The 23,048-nt window shown below is 36.0% G+C and overlaps 1 protein-coding gene across 3 annotated transcripts in view; it reads left to right on the top strand.

The window, feature by feature from the left end:
- Window positions 1-4,149: 4,149 nt before the first annotated feature.
- Window positions 4,150-23,048, top strand: part of LOC134743209 (uncharacterized) — a 32,283-nt gene continuing 13,384 nt past the window's right edge. For all 3 annotated transcript variants that reach the window (XM_063676588.1, XM_063676587.1, XM_063676590.1), the window contains exons 1-2: window positions 4,150-4,297; window positions 7,391-7,589. In XM_063676588.1, coding sequence (XP_063532658.1) covers window positions 4,288-4,297; window positions 7,391-7,589 — 209 coding nt within the window. In that variant the 5' untranslated portion in view covers window positions 4,150-4,287. The remainder of the gene's footprint in view (window positions 4,298-7,390; window positions 7,590-23,048) is intronic.

The raw sequence follows: 23,048 nt of genomic DNA, 5'->3' as shown, positions 1-23,048 counted from the left end.
ATACATTACATAGGTATTATAGGTAGATATTATCCCTTGGCATTTAAACGGATTCACAAAAGAGAGTACATACATGCTTCATGTTAAGATACCTCAGCAACGACAAGACAAACAATGTTGATTTAAGGTAAAATTAGACTGACTAAAAATACCAAAAAGGGTCCTTACAAAATTAACGATTCATTCATTGCTTTGCCGCCTGTATGTCCGAAAATGCTACCTAAAATTACAGTTAAAAGCAAGAAGAAACCAGTAGTTAAATTCAGTACGAACTATAGGTTAAAATCCCTTAGCCATTCATCTTGACCCCGATTGTCACAGTCAAGAGTCTTGACAAGTTCATGCAAGGCATTTGCCGTTCATGCCGGCTAAAGTCGAAGGAGTTTAGTGGACGATTATATTGTAGAGGATTCCTTAATACAATAGGTCATTGATTGAACCCTTCGTATGTACCAAAGATAACTCCGTAATAGATGGATACAGTCTAAGGAAAAAACGTGCCTCGAAAATCAAGAAAATTTTATTCTCGTTCAGAGGGCGCTACTAGCTTTGGCCTACTGTCGTATAGATGGCGTTGACGGTTTTCTTTGTTATTTAACAATTTTAACGCATATCAGTGAAGTCAAAATCATAAAAATAATTAATGCAAATAAAAAAAAATATTTATCCATATTTAAATACATTTTATCGTATTTTTATAAATCTTCATTTTGAGTTTTAAAGTGTGTCGACAGATGGCAGTGAATTTAATGGGGTTACAAAATTTACTATGACAGTACCGCTCTAGTATAAGTTACTCTATGGTATGTACGAATGATTTTTTATTAGTAAGTATAAGTACTTACTTAGTATTTATTCATGATTTTAGTCTGATTTTTGTTTAATAATTGTCTTACGACGTAAGATTCCCTAATTTATGTATTATTTCATATTTTTCCTGAGGATGGAAACAGTATTAAGGGGATATGGTGCGTGGCCGCGAATTGAATTCGTTTTATATATTACTGTGACTTGTGACGCTCGCATTGAGAAAGAAATATTGCATAAAATAAAAGTTTATCAGGAATAACGCGCGGTGACGCCCACAACTATAATACTAGGCGAAGAGGCGAACTGCGTCCACCACGTACGCGTCTAGCTAAGTCTAAAAAGTGTCTCCACTCAATAGGCCCTAAGATATATAACCACATACCCTTAGAGATTAAAGGTGCTACTGGTGTGAGAGGTTTCGTGAATAAACTTAAGGCTAAACTTATGTCTGAAGCGTACTACTCTGTTGACGAATTTTTTGATGGCGTGCACTCTTGAACTGATTCACAATCCCAAGCTATAGAAATATAAAATAAGAATTTAACTAACCATAATTATATGATATGATATACTTATATGAACTTACTTTAATCATTTAAACATGTAAATAATAAATTTTAAATAATAATTGTACCTACCTGACATAATTATCTTATACCTAATATTATATTCATACGGATGTGTTTTGCTATGTAATTTAGATGTAAATAGTTGTAAATATGAAATACTGTATTTGACATGTAAAACTATGTTTTATAAAGGAATAAATGAATGAATAAAATTTAACAAACGATCCGAATTAGGTACTGGTAAAAATTGGTAATAGTAATTTTATAACTTGAAAATTGCAAAAGTCCAATCAATATTTGCAATACGTGAAGTTTGACACAACACGAGAATTTATCAACGTTCGAATCAGCAAAAAACGACTGATCACAAGGGTACGAGTATATTTGCCAAGCTATCGAGAGAGTAAATTTGCTCAGTCCGATATCAAATTGCTGACAGCTTGTGTAACACTTCCATTTATAATTTTTTATAAAAAAATCGCACATACTGTAGTTTTTGAAACTGTTTTTAAAAGTATACAATATACAAACATTTTCGAAAACCACATAAGTTTCTTAGAAAAAAACAGAGAACCTTAAATTACCTACTCCGATTTATGGCAGGAAAAACTGAGCGTGAAACTAAAATTAAACTCTCGCTGAAATGAGTATTTCCATATCCTTCATTTTTGACACCATGTAATTGTTTTAAAGAGGTCAAATTTAAGCGAGATTTTTATAGTTTTAGTTATTCTCATTTTGCTTCGTTTTTTGTTAAAACACTCGAACAAATTGTGCTTAACCAAGTTACGTACCTATCAATTATAAGCAATCATTCCTCAGTTCGTACGTAATTGAATTTGGCGCCCAAACTATTACAGGAATTCCCTTTCAATCAATTAGGATTTTCATTCGGTCACAAAAAGCGAAGTCCTTTATATTGAGTTACCGCAAAACAAGAGCTGTTTGTGCTAGTTTATTGGCAAAAAAATTTTCGCTCAACTACAAACAAAGAAAATATAGGAGTAAATTAGCAGGTGAAGATCTGTGCTAGAACTCTTTCGGTTTTCACGTATAAAAAGCTGGGTTACTAGGTCGAAGTGAGTGGAAGTCGGTGAAAATTTATTTAAGTTACCTGAAAAGTTGTGTACTTTAATGTCGTTTATTTTAATTAAACGTTGTTCCCGTTTGTGGCAGTTGATAACCGCATTAAACCGCAATGGATTGAATTAATAATCACAACATTGTTTTTGTTTCCTTGCAGTTTTTAATGGAATTGGTGTGTCGTTGAGTTTTTAATGCAGTAGACACGTGCAACAATAACTGTGTTCTCAAATATTTTAAACTAACAAACAACTAGTGTATTTATTTAATCCTTATGTTGAAAAGTTCTCCAAAAGTTTGAAGCTTTCTTTTTTTATAAGCGCGTAAGGAGGGATCAAGAAGGGACGCAATGCTTAAACCCTTATCAAAGTATCATATAAGATGTCACCGAGAGTTTATGCGTCCTATTCTACAGACGAAGCTTCTAGAAGGATAAGAATTAAGGTTAAGTTTGTTTGCGAATCCAATCAACATTTTGGGTTTTCTATATTTATTCGTGGATTGAAGATTTCAGAAGACTTTCAGACCTTTATAAGAGCTCTTTCTTGGAAAAACAATAGTCAGGTCTATGTTTGCTTTTTCTAAAAAAACATCTTTGAAATATCGACGTAGGTACTTATATTTATTATACAAGAAGGTAGGAATTACAAGTTACGAATTTTAATGAAGGATGATTTAAGTTTACTTTTACTCCACTCGTTATGTACATGTTATGTACCTAAATATTAAATGCCATTGTAATTGTGTGTACTTACCTAAAGATCTTGTCCTTTGTTCCAGAGTGCAGAGTAAATAATTTTCATTTATATACTACATCGAGTTCCTACTTTGCCGTTCATAATAGTAGCGGATAAGACTACCCTATAACATTTTTGAGATGGGGGTAGGTTGTTGTAGTTGTACGTTGTGATAAATATAAGATATTTTACTTCAATATCTAGGCACACAACATTATTGTGCCGGTCACGCATCGCGCATTCAGTCTAAAATGGAATCGCTACTAAAAAGAAACTTGAAATTCAAACTGAATTCACTCTATCTTACTTGAAATTCAGTTGGTTTAAACTTCCCTTTTATATTAAAATAACTAGACCTCTTTGTCTAAGAGGCGAGAATAAATACAACTACAGGTCTAAAATGTAGTAATAAAGAGGTATTCAACGATGAGATTTACTTTTAGTTCCACCATTAAGCAGATCTACCTATGCATTTTCGTACGTCTAAGTGAATCTGAGGTTTTTTTTTACAACTGGACTAAAATACTAAATTATCAACCACTCGGTTTTACATCAACTGCATGGGTATAGTATAACACATATTTGTCTACAGATTCATTGATCTCCAGTACTTAAAATAAATTATCTCATGACGAGTACACATAGGATGGCAGATTTTAAACCTACTTATTGGTAATATATACGAAAATTGTTGACTCAATAAAACTGATAAACCGCATTCCCATCGTAAGATAATATATTCTGGGCTTTAGGTATTTGTAAAACAAACGATTTCAGTGTCATCATACCTACACATTAATAGTTGCACATTTTTTATATCATTTTTTCATCGATTTCGTTTAGGAACTAGTCTACAGATAAATTACGAAAGACTAAATCAATTAATTCCTGCGAGATCTACAAATAGATTTCAAGAAAATAAATCAGTTCGTTCCATACAGTGCAAAAAGACTGAAACAAAGTGTCGGATTGAAAAAGTACAATGTCAGTGAAGAACTACGTGATTCGTTCTAAAGTGCAGTGGGCTGGAGGGGGGGTGCAGCTGACGGTTCGACAGTGAGTGATCTGGGACCAGTGACGCCAGCAGAATGTCAGCAGGTAGGTTACCATGTTTATAGTATTTTTCAAACTCGACAGGTGACATCTTCATATAATTTATAAACTAAAAACGCCAAATCTCGCAAGATTTTATTGAAATAACAACTGTCAGTGTCAAAAACACTTACGAACAGGAATAGATGTTTCATCAGCACGAGTCGAGTCGAGCACCGTGTATCATGGGTGTAAAATGTCGCAAACATCACAATTTTTTTTAGCCTGCAATGAATACTCGTAGTATCCATGATAGAATAAATGACAAATAAATTATATAAAAGTCTAGTAAAATTAAGGATAATACTTTCTCAATAAATATTAATAATTACATTCTAAGTAAGTAATAGAAACACTGATTTTAATTGAATAATTCTCTCATTTTTCAGCCATCAATAAGTCAAAATTTCGCTATATTTTTAAGAGCATAGGCGTGTTCTTCTACTTACCCACATCCCATTTAAGTTACGGTCCTAAAATGTATACGTTTGTTCATACTTATTGCTGTCCTTAATTTTTATACGACCGTCGTTCCTACAATTTAATTCTCCACGTCGTTTGTTCTTGTCAAAGAGTCAAGGTATAAACGTATTTTTACAACATTATTAATTTTATCCAATTTGTTAAAATTGATATTAATTATGAATTGCCATGGCAACAGCAATGGGTACATCCATACTTAATATTATAAATGCGAAAGTGTGTCTGTCTGTCTGTCTGTTACCTCTTCACGCTTAAACCGCTGAACCTATTTAGTTGAAATTTAGTATAGATATAGTTTGAGTCCCGGGGAAGTCATCCTTTAAGGGGGTATAAGGGGGGTGGGTCTTATCGCTAAAAAGCGATCTCTTCCAGACAACCTGCGGGTAGCGGAAATTTAAAAATTTACATATGTCAGTAGGTGTTGCAAATGCAATGAAAGAAACCTATTTCTAAATACACAGAAAACAGACACATTGCCAAGCAAGTAAAAATAAACAAAATAAAAATACATATACATACATACACATACATAAACATATACACATATAACAGTGCCTGCCATATAGAGAGAGTAACCATATAAAAGTATTAAGGAAGACATAATAAATGGAGTTTAAGTAGTCTCTTGAAAGAGTTAGGAGACTGACAGACGGAGCGTTTAATATTGGATCGAGTCCTAATTCCTGTTGAGTCTAACAGGTCTAACGTAACGTGCTACGTAGGCTGAACAACACGCGAACGCAAAGCGAAGCGATACGGCGCGGGGTGAATCAATCCTGTGATACCTATAGAAGTGTCCTACATGGGCGATTTCGTTGCGAACGCGAACGCCGTGAGCCCGCCACGCCGCTTCGCTTCGCGTTCGCAAGTTGTTCGCTTACGTAAGACGCAGCGTAAGAGAGGTTGCTGGCCTCTAACACGACGCCATCGGATTAAGAGCTCGCCCCGTCATCTGTCAAGCCTAAATCGTCTACATTATGTCTCCGCCCGCATTGACACGTCCATCCCCGCTGGACTAGAAACCACATAAAAGTAACCATCAATTTCTTGCTTTAAATGATATAAAATGGAATATGATTCGTAGATGACCAGTCGGGTTCATAATTTGTGCTAGTATTTTGATAAAAATAAATGCAAAACCTTATCTACCTACTTGGAAAGTTTGTGGAAAATCTATACCACCTACACTTAGTATATATGCCTTCATTTGGCAAAGTTAAAAATATTTAAAGTAAACTAATCATTATTTAAACTACGTGAGTTAAAAACTGGAAGAATCTTAAACAAGAAGAATTTAGAATATAATATATCACTATCATTTATTACAACAGAACGTAGCCTCAGCTTCATAAATCTCGTAATAATTTTCCTTATCATAAAAAACACACAATACATTATACTGGCACGATATCCAGAGGCCCGAGTTTAATCAGAGCGGGTCTCAGCCGCCAACAAACCGCCGACAAAAAACGAGGGTTCGCCGAAGGGACAATTAACTGCTCCACCGCATTGTAGCATCTCGTGGGGTTCACCATTGAGATGGTTTATGATTTAATCGTCGTTTAATATTTAATCGTTCAGGCTACAACCCTAACCCATTCAGGCCCTATTCTAAAAGCGACGTTACGTACATTTTTTACAAATAGTGGGCCTATTTGAACGAAGTTCGTTAAATTGCCACTATGAAAAATAATGTAAGCCACATCTCAATGTCACATACAGTTAATTTTTTGCATCGAATAGGCTTCTTGGTCTGCCTTTATCGACCAAGCAACTGTGACTGCAGTTTGAAATTGTAACGTGACACGCTATATATGATTTTTCTATTTCTTTCCCCGAAAGTGAAATTGTATTGAAATCAGAGGTCATATTTGTCATAAAGGCCCAATATACCTATCGTCAAGCTCACTATACTTATGAACCTATTGAATGAGCTGATGCCTTTACTGATACTGGAAAACGATATGTAAACATACTAGATACCTATACGAGGCCTGGACGTTAGTGAGATGACGATTACTCATTGCTGGTGTCCTACTTTATTACCTACATACAACATGAGTTTCACATGATTATCCATCTGGTTTCTTGAGCCTCCAACCTTCCCTTATAGCGACCCCATTTGATGAGTGGTTACACTTTCGCGTAACTACAATGTGTTCTATAATTCTAGATTATCAATATCTTCGGACGAAACCATTCGTATAATTATGATTAAACTTCACTTACATTAGCCATGAACAATTCCCTCGGATCACACTTCACACTGAATACTGATATACGTTAGACACAACCTACAAGAGACACCTCATAATTCTAATAACACCATAAGAAAGTTCATGAATAGATCCAAAAGCAAATATCACTCTTCCCGTCGATTTGTTCGCACACAATTTACTTTTCATACCGTCGTTCGGGCGTCTACCCTCTTGTCTTCACCCAAATAATCACAACCACTTAGAAGCGGTTATGTAACTAAAACGTGACTACGAGCGCCATCTACTCCATGACGTTGGCATCTATTAAACGATTCGCGATATTCGCGACAATACCCAAAAACGTGTAGTGATGCATAAATTCAAAACATTTGCAAAATATCCATGTATTTTTCCACAGGATCGGCAGTGGCCATGATCGGCGCAAACCTGCGTTTCGGGTCAGCCGGTGCGACCAACTCATCCATCCTCAACCACACGCGGCACTGCCCGCCGGGCGGCGCCGCCAGCGCGGCGGCATTGCTGGCGCTGTCGGGGCTGGGAATATCTGCGAATCTAGCGCTAATGACGGTTATATTGAGCAAGAAGCAGTTGAGGAGGTCAGTATGCCTTTGGTTCCTATAATTAGTAACACGTTACCAAGCATAAGCATGAGGTTAAGCAGACACTTTTTAGGTCTTATTGCCATATTTTTTAAAAGACAAGGGGAGAGGCCTTTGTCCAGCAGTGGGACACCATAATAGACAAGTAAAAAAAAACCGGCCAAGTGCGAGTCGGACTCGCGCACCGAGGGTTCCGTACATTACATAATTTGAACAATGTATTTTTTATGTGTGAGTGAAAGGTAAATTGCGATTTACGATTTATGACGTATTAAAAAACTACTTACTAGATCTCGTTCAAACCAATTTTCGGTGGAAGTTTGCATGGTAATGTACATCATATATTTTTTTCAGTTTTATCATTATCTTATTTTAGAAGTTACGGGGGGGGGGGGGATATACACTTTACCACTTTGGAAGTGTCTCTCGCGCAAACTATTCAGTTTAGAAAAAAATTATATTAGAAACCATTTTTGAAGACCTATCCATAGATACCCCACACGAATGGGTTTAATGAAAAAATTTTTATTGAGTTTCAGTTCCAAGTATGGGGAACCCCCAAAATTTATTGTTTTTTTTCTGCTTTTGTGTGAAAATCTTAATGCTGTTCACAGAATACATCTACTTACCAAGTTTCAACAGTATAGTTCTTATAGTTTCAGAGAAAAGTGGCTGTGACATACGGACGGACGGACAGACAGACAGACAGGGTTCCGTTTTTTTGCCATTTGGCTATACGGAACCCTAAAAAAAGGATTAGAATAAACTAACATAGATATAAGTAAGTAGGTTTTATTGTACTTAACTAACAAATATGGACTGTAATTTGGTGTGAAATATATATATATTGATTGATTGATAAGCAACAAAACTTAAATTAATTAACAATTAAAAATCTTTACTTACTCGTTCATCTTCAACCACACTCGGCACTGCCCGCCGAGCGGCGTAACTAGCGCGGCGCCGCTCCTTATATACTCTATCCGGACTGGGGATAAATGTATAAAGACTCACTAGCATGTAAAAATAAATATTTAATTAAAATTTAATAATGTAATCAGGGGTTGCATCCCCATATCCCTTAGCCCATATAATCATAAAAATATAAGATTAGAGCTAAGAATATTGTAATTCTTGTTCCTTATGAAAAATAACAGTTTAAAATTTTGTAATTTTTTTTTTTGATGTCAGCAAATCTAGCGCTGATGACGGTTATATTGAGCAAGAAGCAGTTATTTACGATACATTTCACCTTTGGTATCATTAGTCGCACTTCAGATCTGTTTAAACTACTACCGACCCATCTTTCATCAACCATGCGTGAATCGTTCTGGAATCGATCGTTATCTATTTATGCTACATATTTTTTAACTTATGTGAGCAATACCTAGTATTCAATTTGTAAGGTAAACAAAAAAAATGAAAATACTATATTTATATGACAGCTAAAACAGTTTTTAATCAACTGGTCTAGGCATTAAACCTTAACCTTTTGTTCACCTTCTCCTTGGTATATTATGACCACAATATAAAGATAGGTAAAGAGCCGATACGAATGAAATAAACAACGAAAATGTAATCAATGTAATCAGTCTTACTAAGTTACTAATCAATCAACTGTATCTCAAGGGATGAGGGAACTTTGTTATGATCCTGCATGATTTCACAAACTTACCCACAGGTAGGTGCGTTAAGCCGCCTTCACATTAAATTGGCATATCACATGCGATGCCAAGCTGCGAACCGTGAGTGTGGAAGCTTAATTTCTCGCCTAATCTTCTGTTTTATCGGTCCTTTGCTATTATGGAACAAATTGTAATACCTACGCGGGCTCACTCATAACATTTAGTACGTTTTCAATCAAAAGGTATCACATTGTCGCTTACCATAAGGACGAAATTAGATTGTATCTTTATACGAATAACCTGTCAGAGCGTCCTAATGGCAAGCGACAATGTAAAATAAAAAATAAATAAATAAATAAATCATTTATTCAGACGAAATAAACCCTACCTTACATTAATTTCTTCTGCGAAACTGCATGACAGTTTGTTGGCAGAGGGGACTCCCTTAAAACAGGTGGTAGTCTTATCTAATTACATACTATGTTAAACATAGCCTACTTAGGTACATCTTAGTGTTTACGGTAACTTCAATTTAACTTTGTCTAACAGAAACATTTTTATTTTACGCTTAAACATCCTAAATGACTTACATTTCCTTATATCATACGGTATATCATTATACAATTTGGGGACCAGGTACTTCCTACTTCTTTTTCCATAATAATTATTACCACACGCCGGAACCTCTAACATTTTTTTACTCATTGCTCTTGTTAATCTAGGGCGATTTATATAGGTTTTAAACTCATCTTTACCGAACTGCTCCAGCGCCAGCAACCTCCCCACCTCCTCATGCACCGGCAACATACGGCATTCCACAAATAATTCTTCATAGTCGCTTTTTTTGCAGCGAGTTTTAGTTTTTTTATCGACTAATAGTTTCATAAAGCGTATTTGTAATGATTTAATCCTGTCTAGATAAGTTTTAAATGTCCTACCATAGCATGCCAGGCCATAAGAAAACAGAGAGTCTGCCAGCGCATAGTATAAGGTAAACATCGTGGCCCTGTCCAATACATATTTTAACTGGTGCAGTTTTACTAGTACAGTTCTTAATTTGTCACATAATTTATTGATATGATTTTTCCAAGAGAAATTGTTATCTATTAATAAGCCCAGATACTTGTACTCTGACACAATCTCGATACTCGTGCACTCACAATTCTGTAGCGCGCTGTGCAGGCACTCGTACGTGTGGCCAATGAGGGCTATCGTTTTTTTGCTCACCAGTTGGCGCCTCTGTTGATGGTGGTCCAAAAGACTAAAGAACAGCTGTCAGTCATTGAAGTGACAAGTGACATTTGACATTTCGAAGTATGGAAAAGACCACCATCTACACTAGCGCCCCTAGCGGCGAATCCATACGCGTTAGCCCTCATTATGCGCGGCGGCCGACTAGCTTGTCTACTGTACGGGGATCGCACGTGCATACATTTGGTTTTATTTATGTTGATAACAATTCCATTATCGTGTGCCCACTTAATAATGTTAGTAAAATCTTCTTGCATTTTATTTTCTATTACCGACAAGTCTTTATCCGCATACAGTAGACATGTGTCGTCCGCGTACATATATATGTTGCAGTTTTGCACCACGTTACACATATTATTGACATGCATGATATATCCGACGGGACCGAACACGGAGCCGGTCGGCACGCCGCACTCGACGCGCGCAGGCGCCCGCGCACGCCGTCAACGACCGTCTGGAGGGTTCTGTCCGTAAGGTATGCGCACAGCCATCTGCTCAACGGGCCCGCGATGCCACACTCCTCCATAGCCTGAAGCAGCTGGTGGTGCCCTAAAGTATCAAAAGCTTTTTTGAAGTCTATGTATACCACCACCACCTGCTTCCGCTGCCCCAGACACTCATTGACGTCGTCCGCGAACTGTGCCAGAGCCGTAGCCGTGCTCCGCCCGCGCCGGAAGCCATGCTGCGCGTTATTTATAATTCTGTTCCGTTCCAAGAAAGAACATCTGATTTACTACATATTTTTCGACAATTTTATTAACTACAGAGAGAATCGCTATAGGTCTATAATTAGAATAATCACAATGAGATCCTTGTTTATATATTGGACGTATTAAAGCTGCTTTTAGAGTACTAGGATATACTCCCTTATCCACGCACAAGTTAATAAATAACGCTATTACTTTACTTATGTCTTGTTTTACTAATTTTATATCCTTTATTCGTATTTTATCCAGCCCAGGCGACTTATCAACACTTAAACTATTTATAATTTTTAGTATAGCCTCTGGACACGCTTTTTTAAACCTTAACGAGACCTCACTATTTTTTACATATTGCGATCTGGCCAAAAACTTATTATTACAATCATGTTTAATACTTAGGATTTCTTTGGTAAAAGTTTCAGAGAATTTATTACATATAACTTCAGTTGCCTCTATTTTACCTAAATACCTTAGTATAGTTGCATCCACACCCACTTTTTCTCTCCCTGTCCATGCATTTATTTTTGACCAGATCTTTCTTATATTCTTATTACATTTTAATATTTCTTCCTTTCTGTACTTATTCTTAGCTCTGAATATATATTTACTAACCCTATTTCTATACCTATTGTACTGAAGTCTTAAGTTCATGTCGCTTGGCTTTGCTTTCCATTTTTTAAATAGTTTGTCCCGTAGGCCAATCATACATTTAATTTTTTTAGTTATCCAAGGTTTGTTTTGGCGTTTTTTTCTAATAGGAATTTTAATTTCCGACTTATTATAAATAGGTACAGGAGAAAATTGCACACAATCTATCATATAATTCTAGAGGGCATTCACAGTTCAATAGTTCAGTCCACGACACACTAGCTAGCTCTTCCGCAACTTTATTGTCACATATTCGTGTAATGTAAGGCTGCTTACCAGTTCCGTCACACTCCGAGATGTTCGCGTTTGCGAGGCTTAGTCCTATTGGGTAGTGGTCCGACAACTTACTTGTAATCACATACGAACTTGTAGTCCGCGGGCTACGGACCCATGCGTGGTCAATGCACGTTCGCGTCACACTATTTCCATAAACTTCCTCGCGCGTCACGTCCCTTATAGCACACTGCATACCTAACTCACTCATGTTATTGTTATACGCACTGATGATATTTCCCGAACCGGTTTCGCTCATAAGATTAATATTTGTATCGCCTAACAACAGCAATTCACAGCTCGCAGGAATACTAGACAAGAGTTGATGTATCTCTTCCAGGAACCCTATTTTATTTGTTTTCGGTGGTCTGTAAAGAATAACTATGTGTAACACTTTTCCATTTTGTTTAAGCTGCCCATGCAGGCCTTCACAATAGTTATTTCTAATTAATTGAGCGGTAAAGTTGTATTTTTTCTTCACATATAGTAGTACTCCGCCTCCTCTTGTATGTTCCCTTGTGTTAATGTATGAATCATATCCCTCCAACTTATACAAAGATAGTTCCTGCTCTCTTATATTTATTTCTGTAAGCGCAATTATATCCAGTTTCTCCCTACACATATTTAGCCATAATTGAAGCTCATCAAAGTTTTTTCTTAGGGATCGTATGTTCAAATGAAAAACGTTTAGGTTATTTTCCTGTAATTCCCTCTGCCATTGGTGAGTATTTTCATATTTCGTATATTTTATTCCAGTTTCAATATACCTTGTTTGGTCTTCGAATTTTAATGGGATAGGTAACCTGGTAGTAATTTTCGGTGGAAGGAATTTTACTCAACTTCCTCATCTTGTGCCGCGTACTTGTTTATGTCGTGAAGTGTACGTATAGCACGTATTTTGGTGTCTTGAGGGTCATCCTTCCTCATCAATACCCTGCCGTTTTGTACCCATATATACCTAAACAGCGGCTTTAACTCATTTTTGGCGGTCCAGAGTAAGTTTCGAGTGTAGTTTGTCAGGGCCTCATTGACATAAATACGTTGGTTGTCTCAATTTTCAAACACATCATCGTTTGTTAACCTATGGGTTTTTCTGGTTGCCAACCACTGGTTGCGGGCATCACGTGTCGACAGCGTGATCACGACCGGGCGTGGCTTCACCGCGCGGGCACCGTCGCGCTGGTTTTTAGCGACCGCCGCCGCCGCGGTGTTATTTGCACCTACCCATTTTATTTCACAAATTTTTCCGTGGTCCATACCCAGCTGGTCCGCTACTTTTTTAACAGAACTATCCAAGTTTCCCTTCTCGATTCCTTGCAGGCCATACAACTCCACATTGTTTTCCTTCTCCTTCGTTTCTAAGTAAGCCACTCTTTCTTCCAGCGCCTTATTGCAGATCTCTAGGTGCACGTTCTGATGCTCCAAGGCCTTTATCTTTTTATCGGTTATAACTTTGCTTTCCACCAACTCCTGGTATTTTTCGGCATAAAAACTGACGTCATCCGCCATCTCTTCGAGTGTTTTTTTCATGCCAAACACTATGGTGAGTTTCTCGTTAACCGCTGCCAGTATTTTTTCCGGGGTAGCCTTTGCCATCTCCATGTTTATCGACTCGCCAGCCCCCTGAGGCTTTATCGGTGAATCTTGACATTCATCACATAGCTGCGTTCTCGTAAACCCCTTTATTTTCTCAGCGCATTTCTTGTGGCAGACTCCTTCACATCTTCCTTTACACTTCATCTTGGCATCAGCCTTAAGACGCCCTATGGACACCTCACAGAGTTTACACAGAACCATGATGTAGCACGAAAGGCGATCGACAGAAAAGAAATAGGCACTGATCGCGTAAACAATGTACCGTTCTCGGCGCAAGCGCATATGTGGTACCTTTTGATTGAAAACGACACATTTGTGCACGGTTCACTCCATAAATGTAAACGAGCCTTTACATAGTTCGTAGATAAAGTTATCGCTCAGAGTATACCACTGAATATTGAAAACGGCAAGTTATAATAGGCTTATAACAGGATCAAACAGATTTGAATTCTAAGTAGTATCCGGTATTGGGCTATAATATACAAGGTCATCTTGAGATTACCTATTAAACATTCTTGATATTTCTTGCTAAAGTCCCTACTGTGGCCCTACTTTGCTCTTTATATTCTTCTAATTTTCTTTCGAGGTTCTTCAAACAGTAGTAAGTAGGCTAGTATCTAGATTAACAAAACTCGGGGTAACAGGCACACTCCGCACACTAAATTCATAATTAATTAGACGCTTTAGCAATCATTTGTAGGTCCTGTTTAAACATCTATGAGTACTACCGTCATCACCAGCTTACACTTACCTCTCGTCATTAAAATAAAAAAACGGCATCAGCCCAAAAATAAATGAAATACTTAACAAAAATACAACAATGGTGAAAATTTAAATATACCTATGCTAAAGAAAAACAAAATCAACGCGTTATTTTTAGCGTACTGTTTGTACGAGTAAGCTTTTGAAAAAGCTGCGCAATTAATATCGCTAGGCGGCGGCTGCAATTTGCTCTCTGCCATATTTAACTAAGCTGGAGATGCATTGAGACCACCAATGCTGAAAAGTCGTGATCGTTGAGGATTTAGCGCTTTATTATCAGCACTTGTGCTATATGCTGGTTATTAGAGTCCGTTGTTAAGTAAGAAGTGTAAATTTAGAAAGTTCTCGGATGTTTTATATCATTCCAAAATATCTGAGAAATTTTCCATGTTTTTGGAAACTTTCCGCAACTTGTACATCTGCTATGGACCTTATAGTTTCGCCATGTCTTTCTGTCTATCCATCGATGGCTTACATTAGTGATTGTAGTTCTAGAAAGCTGCAAGTGTGTATTAAACACGCCGACAAAGAGATAAATAAAATTTATCTAGAAAAAAAAATGTTTTTACAGTTTATTTTGCCTGTAATTATACCTGTTATTATTTGTATCTCTTTGATCCCTGATAGCTTTAATAAATTGGGCCCACGAAAGTTCATAAAAACATTAAAAACGTAACCGCGCAGGAAATAGGTATAGACTGACTATGTTTTATACTATGTTAACTTGATCTTATTTTTGGGGTTTTTTTCTGATCTGAGATACTGACATTTAATCTGGGGACTCGGTACAACTGCAACTTAATGAAACACACCTTGACGTGTTACGTTGCATTTCGCCGAATACGCTTCAGCAACAAACATAGTTTACTCTCTAAATCTAGTTACACTTAACCTAGGTATACATAAGTAATCAGTTTGACATTAACATCGTTTGAAATTATTAAGTGCTTTACGTTTAATAAATTACCATAAACGTTAATTAATATTCCACATCGATAAAAAAAATTTTTTTGTCTCATTCAATTTGTATACCTTTTTTGCCTTTTTGATAATAACAAATTAATACAAACCAGCTCAGCCAGTCGTATTGTAAATGCCTATGTACAAATTTTGTACATTTTCAAAACGAACATTGCCTTTACGCAAATAAAATTCGCAACGTAAAAGCAAAAAGCAAACAAACTGAAAACTTCCAAAACCGAGAGAAATATTAAGGCAGGTACCATGAATCGTATTTGATAACTCCGTTTCAATGGAAGTCCTTTAGAGGCTTTCAATGAAGCGAAGGCTTTTAGAATTCATAAGCCGCTTCCAAATGGAATATATTTATTTTAAAACCTTCTAATCTTCGATTTTGCAGCATATTTTAAAGAACCATCAAAGATTTGATCAAAATTGGGACCGTACATATAGGCAGCATAAGTAAATATATTAACAGCGCGTGGATCAAAATAATATTACGACCGATTCATTACAATTTATTATAAATAAGTTTTTTTTTATTCGTTGATAGAAAACGCTATTCGAAACGTAAATAATGTATGGAAATAGTCATGTGACTTTTCGTAGTAGCATCTGTCATCCCGATACAATTTTACTTTTCGTTTAGCGTTTGTCGATTTACGATTATGGCTAGGCCCTCTGAACAAGCTAAGTCGAATGTTTGGTATTCATTTTCGTACCGACACAAACAATTTGGATATAAATCAACTAGCCCCTGCCATAATGGTATATTAGGTACACATATATGGTATGCACCATAGTGTAGAATTACTAGAATTAAAAACTTCGTTCGTTAAAAACTTCAACAGTTTTAGACTTTAAGTACTCTAGTTCCGAAACATTTGGGTCATGATTCCAAAAATAATGGTCATGGTTTCAGAATAAAGGGCCCCATAAAATTATTAATAAAAAATCAACCTTGTTTTTATTATTCTCCGTGGCTGTTTTTATTAAATTATATAGTATATATCTATAGAAAACACAATATTTCTTACTGTAACGAATACAGTACGTATTACGTTAAGTACCTATGTAAAAATTATTTATTTCCATTAATATTTCCAATCAGTTTACAAAAGAACATTAGAATTAAGTAATTTACAAGGTTGACAAATTCAAATCAGCAACGTAGGTTTCGTCATGTGGGTACAGCCAAATCAGCAGCAGGCATGGTCATTACACACAAACAATAAACTTCGTCATTTTCCCTTATGTTAATTATTATTATAAAGTCATTTTAAAGGGCCGCCCGAATCGCATTCGGCCCAAAAGTTCCCATCACGCTAGCAGGGTTTCCACGCTGATAGCCATCGAAATCCCCTGCACTAGATACGACCCGAAGCGTGGACCAAGTTCCTTAATCGTGTAAAAAATTAATGTTAGTAAATCATCGCGCGAGTACTTTACCAAGCGCCCGAGTTAAATGTTAGACATTTATGGTGCATTTATGGTTCTGTATTAGTATCTAATATTATTTTACTTTGTCAACATCAAAGGCAACTCTATTTTATCACAATTTTTGAAAACAGTATTTTCTGAAACATAAACACTAAAAGGAGTTTTGAATGATTCACGGTTAGTTTCACTAGACTTATATTGACCGGGATATAGATCGTGATTACCTTTTGTATTATTTGTGAGCTCCCGATATTTCGACGCAGTTACATGCATCATGTTCACGGGTGACTGAAGATAGCGGGTGGGTGTCAAAGTTGTGTAGACAGCGCTCTGTCTACCCTCATTCTTGCGCGTCGGCTGCGTTCACTTTCAACGTTACTAACGGTCGCATTCACACTTGTTTGTCCGGTCGCGTTCACACTCGTTGGTCTGTCCAAACACACTACACTCACGGTGTCACTACGCGTGTTTGATTCGGATATCACTGGTTTTTTACATACTGTGATTTGTTTGTGTAAAAAACCAGTGATGACAGACCAACGAGTGTGAACGCGACCGGACCAACAAGTGTGAATGCGACCGTTAGTAACGTTGAAAGTGAACGCAGCCGACGCGCAAGAATGAGGGTAGACAGAGCGCTGTCTACACAACTTTGACACCCACCCGCTATCTTCAGTCACCCGTGAACATGATGCATGTAACTGCGTCGAAATATCGGGAGCTCACAAATAATACAAAAGGTAATCACGGTCTATATCCCGGTCAATATAAGTCTAATAAACACTAAACATCTACACCAACCTAATAAAATTCACCATGTATACGATAAAATCGATATTGTTTCTGTAGAACTGAATGCACGTAGCCCACGTAGGTACCTACTCTTTGTGCTGTCAGAGCTTTGTTGTCAAGGACTTCCGTGTACAGTGCATTGAATTAGGATTAAAGAGCTAGAGTAGAGAGTTGATTTAACCGTGGACCGTGGTAACTCCACGTTTCTGACATCTTGTTCCATACAAAGTGTGTTACGTCAACCTTTTGTTATAACTAGATGTGATATTTTCAATGTTTGTTCCTAGGTAAAATCAGAATTCGGTGTAGATCATATAAAAAAAACAGGCCAAGTGCGAGTCGGACTCGCGCACGAAGGGTTCCGTACCATTACGGAAAAAACAGCAAAAAAATCACGTTTGTTGTATGGGAGCCCCATTTAAATATTTATATTATTCTGTTTTTAGTATTTGTTGTTATAGCGGCAACAGAAATACATCATCTGTGAAAATTTCAACTGTCTAGCTATCACGGTTCATGAGATACAGCCTGGTGACAGACAGACAGACGGACAGACGGACAGACGGACAGACGGACAGCGGAGTCTTAGTAATAGGGTCCTGTTTTTACCCTTTGGGTACGGAACCCTAAAAAGGTTTGTAATGATGAATTGCAGCAGTAGATTATGACTTGAATTAGCAATGTAAAATATATTTTTTTAATACAGTTGCTCAAAAAGTGCTAATTTTCGTGGCTGTTTGGCGTGCGGAAAGTTGGCTTTCGCGAACTAGTGCTTTTTACTTTTCCATTTTTTTTAAATATTTACTTGTTCCAATTCATGACTACTTATTGATGAGTGTTAATATTAGTTACCTTTAAACGTCGTAATCAACATAAAAACCTACTGTTAATGTAAGAATACGAAAAATATGCATATTTCTTATTTTTTATTTTTTCTCTTTATCATTATAAGTATTATAACACGTTTATTTTTTTATGTTGAAAACCCATTCTTAATAAGTTGCCTGAATGGAACGGAACGCCTGTCAAAGAAGAGGCGTATTTTCTTACTGCAAGAATGTTTTAAGTTTCCAAAGGCAACATTCGATATTGTTTTTATATTTATACTATACACAAATAACCGTAAATAACGATATTTAGGTAATAATAGTACAATGTTTTAATATTTACAATTGTTTCTGTCTTATAGAACATGCATTTGAAAAAAAAAACTTTCATTGAAGTGGGTTCAATAATAATAACAAAATCTATTCTAGTCGAATCAAAGCTAGAAAAACACCTCTTCATAATGTCAATGTCAATGATGTCGCAGAATTAATAATATAAAAGTTTCGAATTCCATTCCTTACTTGTTGCTTTTCTTATTTTTTCGCAATTGTATTAAAAAACGTCGTTCGATACACGTGCGGAAATGTCATTCTTCACTCGTCCCGAGTATTGCCACTCGCCTACAGCTCGTGGCAAGATATCTCGGTACTCGTGAACATACTTTCCGCACTAGCATCGAAATGTACTATTGTTACGATAATTATCTCCCAATAGGCCTAGGTGATAGTTTGTATCCGAGTACCATTAACGAGTTTTACGCGGACAAAGTCGCTAGTGACTTTTAATTATGGATGTCACATTCTCCACTGAGTGATAAAGTCAGACACTAAATTATTATTAACATATTTGGGAGGCCTGATACTATCACGTGCTGTATATTAATCAAATGTACCGCTTACGGCGCTATTCTGTGCTCAAAATAATGAAATCATGTCACTTTGTATGGGAATTTTCATTATGACATTTTTTTCATTGTGGTAAAGGGGTTCTGGAGGCAGCGGCAATCAAATAAGGATTACGCAAAAGACCCACATAATGTGGGCAGCGAGACTACCTGCTCCATTAGATGAGGACACCTCAAGAACTCTCTTCACTTATTTACCTAATATGATAAATGTAACAGGGATCGGATACTGGTATTTTTTTGTTCTTTGTTAATTATTTTATTTCTAATTGGGCAATCTAATAATAAGAAGTCGTTACCTAGAAACACAACTGAGTCCTACATTAGGAGTATAAAATAATTCAAAATATACGGTTATTTACAAAAATCAATTGTACGATATTTATGAACTCCTTTGTACAGCCTTAGCACGATTTACCAAATAGATATCAGATTCATATTTACCTTTTATGTAAAAGTCAACATATATGTTACCTTTGTAGTTTTTTGTAAACCCATGGGTTTACAAAAAACCCATAACTAACCATCGTCATACCATTATACCATTCACAGTACCATGATATCAGTTCATTGGTATCATGACACCATTGACAGTTATGTACTCTTCAGGTCCTATTAAACCTATACTAGCTACGTCTAGGGGCCTAGCCAAGTCAAACGAAAAAAAAAATGCATCAGGATGACAGATGCTACGAAAAGTAACGTGAATATTTCCATATATTGTTTTATTTAGCGTTTTCTATCAACGATCGTTATAAAGTAATAAATATATTATATATTTCGATATTTATTTCGTTTATAGTTTAAATAGTACTGTGACCTGTGTGACTACTTGTAAAAACACATTTTGCAGAAACTAATATGACTCCTAAATTAGGTTCGTTTTTGTAAAATGTATTTGTCCTTACTATTTCCTCCACAATCTATTGGGTTACACCATTAATTCGTAAAGTTGTATTAATTTTGAAGGAAACATACATTTACATAGAATCCTATTTCGGCGGCTACGAATGTTACATCTCCAAGAAAATGTAGGTAATGAAAATTGAACGCCATGTTTACTTAATTACTTAGAGATTAGAACATAATGGCAGCTCAGAGGAACCTAAGTTGAAGCAGACATACAATCATTCAATTTACCCCTGAATGCGTACCTAGACTAATCAGGTACCCGTTTCCAAGCGTCTACTAATTACTTTTCCGAAATTAAGGCAACGACATCGAAAATTAAACTTTTAGTCAAAGTGGTAACAAAGTTAGTTTGTAAATTAAGTAACTATGTTGGTGAAATCGTGGCCTTAAATTATCAGCAACAGCTAATAAACATGGCCCTCTTCCAAATAAAACTGTAATAAAGCCAACAGAATGTGCATCATATAAAATAATATAACGTTATTATACCTAAACTTGGCCGACTGTCCACTTTTAACTGGACGCTCATAATTTCAGTACGATAAAGTTGCTTAACAAACTTGCAAACTATTTTTAGTTTCATGCCAACTATGTAATATTAAGGCAGACCACGGAATAAAAGTTTATGAACTGAAAGATAACATTTATCTTTCATTTTAACGGTCGACCGCGAACGGCAGCAGCGAAAGATCTACATACCTAAACTACTTACCCCTTTGATTTTATTCTTAGTGCCACAAAATTAAAAAGTATATTTACTTAAAAAAAACATTATAAGGCTGGCTGACTAAACTTATGATAATAAACAAACAAATAACAATAAAGTTAAGGGATGAACAGCAAACTTGTTATTTAAACTTTCACGATTTTTGCTCATTATTATTTACGACGGGACTTAATCGCGTAAAATAAGTTTTAAATTTACCTCCGACGTTTGGAGGACGGCGTTGTCCCCGTGGTCTCGGAGAAGAGCTACACAAAGTGGCTAAATTACCCTGTTATTTAAATGAAAATAGCAAATTGTTAGCCATATAAAAAAACCACGTTGATCATAATTTTTAAATAAATAACAAGTTTATTATTATTTTTAAATAAATAGTCACTTTAAGTCACTTTGTGTAGTTGAGTGTATATAAATCTAAACTTGCGTAAAGCCTGTTGTATAAAAAAGGACTCAGAGCAATGAAGAATCACATAGAAAAAGCATACCTATCTCCTATGAATGTTTTGTGGGCAAACAATATCTTTGCGTCTCTTGTTAGTACATTGAGTGCTGTAAGGGATTGCAGCGTGCTGTTTTAAAACAATGCTTAAAATAAATAATTGTCTAACAGTGAGTATCCCGAAGGACTTGCTTAAAATTCGTGACGCGTAGCAATATAGTATATATAGGTATACTAACTAAACCGTACATAGGAGGAATATTTTAGTAGTTTCGTAGAATACTGATTAGATTGGGGTCAGGTTTATTATTCGGTAAACTGTTTTCAGCTAATATTATACAATAACAAGATAGTCAAAGGTTTATTATTTATAGGGTTAGCAGCATTTGAATGTATGATTTAAAATGGGCAATAAATACAGTTTAATGTAACTACTTTAACTGCTCTTACCGCAGAATTGACCCAAAGCGCATTATGTACTCGAACATTTGACAGGACTGGTCTGATCTAAAACTTTTAAATTCGTATGTTAATTGTACAGATACAAACTTCTGGCGATCATAAAAATTACACAACAAACTTGCGTTTAAATCATTTTGAACACCTTGCCCGTTTAGCTACTTCAGCTGGTGAATCTACAATTTACAAAATGATTTTTGCTCTGTACATTCTTTTTATTTAAGTATTTTCCGGAAAAGCCCCGCTTTTAACAAAAAACAAGTAAATATTTGAACCACCTCAAATAAATGGACAGTGACGAAACGTTTTGTGATTAAGTACAACATCTGTATTATAATAAAGTTCCAATATATACAGTTCCAATTAAACATAATATATAATATCTTATAACCAAGGTGTTAGTCAAAAAATAGAATTATCCTGTGAGTCTTGCACATTTTCAAAACATTCTGTCTTACTCGCTTACAATGAAACAGTTAAGCCGAAGGCACAGAAACTATTAAAGTACCAAATTTGAAAAAACCTGACCTATTTTCTGGCGAAGACAGTGAAATCGAAGATTGACAACACAAAAGGTATCAGTTTGGGAGCTCGTTATTTTCGTCTTTTATCTCCAAAGGGTATCTGGCTACATGACAACAGAATTGGAACAGATTTTCAGTTTGCTCTTTTCAATACAATTCCTTATTATTATTTGAATAAGACGATTAGATACCTCATATTAAAATATTAAGTCGGAAATTGCTTGACATGTTTCACTTCATAACAAAGGAGCTTCAACTTGTGCGAAAAATGTTTGACCCGTGAGTGATCCGTTTTAATGTATTAAATCTGTCAGAGGCTCACGGAAGTTATTAGATACCTCATTGTCCGATGCCGTGGCGTGGGGTTATTTGGAACTATAACAAGAACCATCGGTTTTCCTCCATAAAAATAACTCACAGGACAATAGGCATCTTCGCATGCTTAAACATCATTATCCTAAAGATCTTTAGGCACGAGAAAACTATTATCGTGCCCAAAGATCTTACAAAAAACCATTGAATGGTTATCTGAAACGCATTAGGGAACTTGTGGCTGTGTAATCATTGGAAGAAAAAAAGAATAGAACGAATCCTACTCTAATTCTACTAGTACTT

Source organism: Cydia strobilella, chromosome 7, assembly GCF_947568885.1.
Source record: "Cydia strobilella chromosome 7, ilCydStro3.1, whole genome shotgun sequence".
NCBI classification, from domain to species: domain Eukaryota; kingdom Metazoa; phylum Arthropoda; class Insecta; order Lepidoptera; family Tortricidae; genus Cydia; species Cydia strobilella.
Note: the sequence above shows the minus strand (reverse complement) of the source record. Positions and strands in the feature narration are given on the sequence as shown.